This window comes from Ovis aries, chromosome 5, assembly GCF_016772045.2.
Source record: "Ovis aries strain OAR_USU_Benz2616 breed Rambouillet chromosome 5, ARS-UI_Ramb_v3.0, whole genome shotgun sequence".
Classification (NCBI taxonomy): Eukaryota; Metazoa; Chordata; class Mammalia; order Artiodactyla; family Bovidae; genus Ovis; species Ovis aries.
In genome coordinates, this window is record NC_056058.1 from 38,985,511 (window position 1) to 38,990,582 (window position 5,072).

The following is a 5,072-nucleotide window of genomic DNA, read 5'->3' on the forward strand; positions in this document are numbered from 1 at the left end:
AAGAAAAAGTCTTTGTCCATTTGTGAAGATTTAAGAGAATGCCACACCAAAATATGCTGCTTTGGCATGACTATTCTGAGCTGAAGTCACTTGAGAAACAGCAGATATAGGAAGGGCTTTATGATTTTTCCTTTCTACCTATAATCAAGCCATAACATTTCCTTTTGGAACCTGCCCACTCTGATATAGGAAAAGAAGAGCATTCTTATCACTTAAAGTTGGGTTTTGACAACAAAATGAACTTGTAAAACAAATCTAGTAAAATACATTTTATTGTTATTTAGTTTTTCCATGAGTTTCTTAGTCACACTCCCACGACTTCATGCTCCTAGCCCAGGAATCTTTGTCTTGTCACATCTACAAAACTTACTACCATTTGATTAAAAAAAAAAGTTACATAAACTTTTGGGTTTAATGACTTCTGCTTTCTATTTTCTTAAGGAAAAATGAATAATATAATAGTTGCAAATTCAATTTTTAGGCCTTTAGCCTGGGGCATAGGCTATCACTAGCTTTAGGAAGAGGAAAGGGAGAAGCCTGTATATATAGCTTTTTGCTAGGAAATACATGCCTCCAAGTAGACATCTTGGTAAGAGATTACTGTCACTCACAAAGAACAGATATCTCAGTAAGTTATTTCAGTGTTTTTCTGTGTGTGAGAAGATAGAAAAATGTGGGTTTATTAAAACACTTCCTGAGATATACATCTAGCTAAGGAGCATATTACATCAAAACATGAAATGACTCATCTTTATTTTCATTCTAAATTCCTCTTATTGTGCACTGTCATCAGTAACTTCAGTAGCTAATGACTTAACCTTTCTAAAATTGCATAATGAGCAACATTATTTGTTTTATTTTTTTTCTTTAAAAGACACTGATGTGCAGGTAAAAAAATTAAAACAGTGTATCTGCTTCTACCCCTTGAATCTGTCCTGCTACTTTAATACGTAGGCTTAACTACAGAACCTCAAAGGGTAGAATATCCTTTTTCTTACCCTGAAGAACGGCATACAGAAATACCTGTGTGAAGATATAGAATGTTTCCCTGTTGTGAGAATTAGAGTCCCTTGGACTGTAAGGAGATCAAACTAATTAATCTTAAAGGAAATCAGCTCTGAATATTCATTAGGTGGACTGATACTGAAGCTCCAATACTTTGGTCCCCTGGTGTGAAGAGATGTCTCATTGGGAAAGACCCTGATGCTGGGAAAGATTGAAGGTTAAAGGAGAAGACAATGAAAGAGGATGAGATATTTATGTCACCAAGTCCAAGTTCGCTCTGCTTGGCTCACGATAGGCCAATGAACCCGAGAGATGAGGTGTTGAGGCAAGGAAGAGACTTTAATCAGGGAGCCAGCAGACCAAGAAGATGGATGGCTAGCACCTCAAAATAGCTATCTTATCAAGGTCTGGATGGCAGGTTGTTTTATAGATCAGAGAGAAAGAAGCAATGAGGAACTAAAGTCAAAAGGCAGAATAGAGATGGAGATTCAGTGGGCAAGTAAAGTGAAAGGGTCTTCAGTCTTTCAAAACATCTCCAAGGGAATGTCCAGACTTCAGAAGGAGTGTGTTAGCCTCTTCTATTCACAGGTAGGCAGGGACAAACTATCTCTCTAGGAGCTGAACAAAGGCACTTTAGTTTACAGTCAAGCAAAGGGACAAGGTCTCCAGGCAAGCCACTGAGTACGATTATAATAATAAAAGGAAGTCAAAGAAACAGTTTCCAATATGGAGTCATAGTTGACTTCCTCCCTATAACAGTTAGATAGCATCTCTGACTCAATGGACATGAATCTGAGCAAACTCTGAGAGATAGGGAAGGACAGGGAAGCCTGGTGTACTGCAGTCCATGGAATTGCAGAGTCGGACTTGACCGAGTGACTGAATAACAAAAATCGAATATTTTCCTGTTATTGTTATAATTGTATATGCTTTTGATATTCTGTTGGAAAAGAAAGGGTTAAAATGTTGATGGATAGCATACATTTTTCATTTACATGTACAGGTAACTTCGACAATAGTTTCCATGAATATGCATTGCATTAAAAATAAAAACTCATTGGAAATTCATGCAAACAACTTGTTTTAATTATGTACCAAAACTGACATGTCAAAATTTAAAAGAAAAAAGAAAATAAGCATTGTGATGTGTAAGAAAATTTTTAATCAATTTTTTTAAAGATTTTTTTAAAAAACTTTGACTTCTTAAAATAGTTCTTCTAGTGATTTCATTTGCAAATCAGTCAATTGGGGAATCTTGCTTCAATGTATAGTCTCATTCAAGGGAGTGAGGTTAGATTTGCATTTCTACAATGTCCCAGATTACTCTGATGCTTCTACGCCACTGACCACAGTCTAAATAGCAAAACTTTCAGAGGCAATCTGGTAAAGAAAGTGAAGTGAAGGTGTTAATCTCTTACTTGCGTCTGACTCTTTGTGATCCCATGGACTCTAGCCTGCCAGGCTCCTCTGTCCACGGAATTCTCCAGGCAAAAATATTGGAGTGGGTATCCATTCTCTTCTCCAGGGAATCTTCCCAACCCAGTAATTGAACCGGGGTCTCCTGCATTGCAGGAAGATTCTTTACCATCTGAGCCGCCAGGGAAGTCCCCAGGTAAACACTCATCCTATAAAGCTTTGATAGAATTTATTTCTTGCAGCACTCCTGTAATCCTTTTTGTTAGTAAACTATATTGAAATAAAATTTGTAAAGCTTTTCATTAACATGGAAGGTGGACTCGATAATGGCATTCTTTTTTCTAAGACTTTTTCTTCCCTTCTTCCCCTCTCTTTCTCTGGTTTAATTAAATTAGTTTGCTTAAATTATTGTGTGCTTAAATATTTTATAAGAATATTAGAAAGTTGATACTTGTTTTTACCATATTAGATGTTCAGTTCTTGTACTCTCTAGTTCTAGATTTTTCCTTTTTTCCCTCTACTTATTAAAATTTTTACCTCTGTGATCATTAGAAATTCTGCAATATTATCTGAAACATTTTAACTACCTAATATTTTCCTGATATTTTTCTAATTAAATTCTCCACTTATATGCATACTTAAATCAACATCCATATTTGTGAATAGTATCTGGCTCATTATATGTGTTTAATAAATATTTAATGAATTCAAAGTAAAAGATGGTACATTTATAATGGTCCATCTATTAAATGAAGTAACACTGATTATTTAACAGAAACAAATTCTGGCGCAAGGTTACTATTAGGATATAAATTATTTAAAAAATCAACCTAACCATTATATGGGACTAAATTAGCCAATTTTCCCATTGTAAATGTCGCATGGGCAGGAAATTTATGTTATTTATCTCTTTATTATTATGGCATTGCACTGAGGTCTTCTTGAACATAGTAATTACAGAATACCTATTTCAGCAGAATTCAAACCAAAATGAAAAGTACAGATATGTCCATATTAGGTGGTATCACTTACATAATTTTAAATACTTACCATTTGCAGATGTGGTTTGGGAATCAATTCTAAATTGCTTGTTTTAGTCGATCTCTCAAATATTCTGCATGTGTCTGGCTGAGAGAAACCTCTTTTGTGCTAGAACTTTCCTGAAAGCTTTCTTCACATCTTTGTTTCTTAGGGTGTATACAAGAGGATTTACCAATGGAGTGACTACACAGTAGAATACTGAAATCACTTTACCCATGGTAAAGTTGTACTTGGCTGGAGGACGAACATAGGCAAAGATAATGGTGCCATAATAGATGGTGACCACAGTGAGGTGGGAGGCACAGGTGGAGAAAGTTTTCTTCCGAGCCTCTCGAGAAGATAGCTTGATTATTGTGACCACAATGTTCCCATAGGACGACATAGTGAGAAGAAAAGAACTTAGAATCACAACAGAGCTACATGTGTAACCCAAAGCCTCGACCAAGAATGTATCTGAGCAGGAGAGTTTAAAAATTGGGTCTGAGTCACAGAAGAAATGATTGATCTTCTGGGGTCCACAAAAGTTTAGGTAAGAGATGAGTATGGTAGGTAGGAGAGGGGCAATGAAGCCCCCAATCCAAGATCCAGCTGAAAACTGCAGGCATACCTGGAGACTCATGAGGAATGAGTATCTTAGAGGGCTGCATATAGCCAGGTATCGATCATAGGCCATCACAGCCAACAGGATGCACTCTGTAGCCCCCATAGAGAAAAAAAAGTAGTACTGCATTATACAACCAGAAACAGAAATGGTAACAACCTGTGAGAGACAAGTGGCCAGCAATTTAGGCACTGTGACTGTTGTGTACCAGATCTCCAGAAATGACAAATTTCCTAAAAAAATGTACATAGGTGTTTGAAGTGTGGAATCCATGAGAACAATGAAGATGATGAGGGTGTTTCCCATGAGAGAGAGCAGATATACAGTGAGAAAAATCACAAATAATGCAAGCCTTAGATAAAGAACACCAGAAAATCCCAGAAAAATAAACTCTGTTACTCTTGTTTGATTTGCCACATTCATATCTCATCTTCTTGGTTTGAAATGAATCAACAAAACCTAGAATATGGCAGATAAGCAAGGAAGAAATATTTCACATTTATTTCATGATGATAATAGACAAAATAATAAAGATTAATGTCTGGCAAAAATAATTAGTATCTTTATAAGTATTTTTACATCATTTAGTTTATCTAGTTTATGAAATAAATCACAAAGGTAAGCAGTCTAATAATCTACTTTACAAATGAAGAAACTAAACAAGTATTTTTCCTAATTACATCACTTTAATTTGAGGGTGATATAGTATATCTAAGTAGGTTGTTTTAAGCAACCGCAGGTCAACTAATATATAAAATGTGGCCATTGGAACAAGCATGCCATTATTACATCGCTGAAGATTTCACATCCTATACATTAGAGGAGGGTGAAGAAATGAACAGCAGGTAGATCAGAGGCCAGTGCATTGGGGGTGGGCACTCTCAGAATGGGCCCCCTGGGCCATACTAGTAGCTTTATGTAGACAAAGAATTGCCTACACTTTTAACACTGTAAACCCTGTTACATGGAATCCTTTAAGGTTTGGTGGGAAATTGGTAGATGAGCAAAC

General features: G+C 36.1%; 1 protein-coding gene across 1 annotated transcript; it reads right to left on the reverse strand.

Annotated features, from left to right (window-relative positions):
* Positions 1-3,526: 3,526 nt before the first annotated feature.
* On the reverse strand, positions 3,527-4,486 carry LOC101116574 (olfactory receptor 5F1-like). The gene has a single exon (XM_004009419.3). It carries the CDS (start codon positions 4,484-4,486, stop codon positions 3,527-3,529), a length of 960 nt encoding a protein of 319 aa, XP_004009468.2.
* Between the last annotated feature and the right edge of the window lie 586 nt (positions 4,487-5,072).

What these genes read in the sequence shown, in the direction of transcription:
- LOC101116574 (XM_004009419.3), bottom strand. Translation starts at nt 4,486, where the DNA reads ATGAATGTGGCAAATCAAACAAGAGTAACAGAGTTTATTTTTCTGGGA.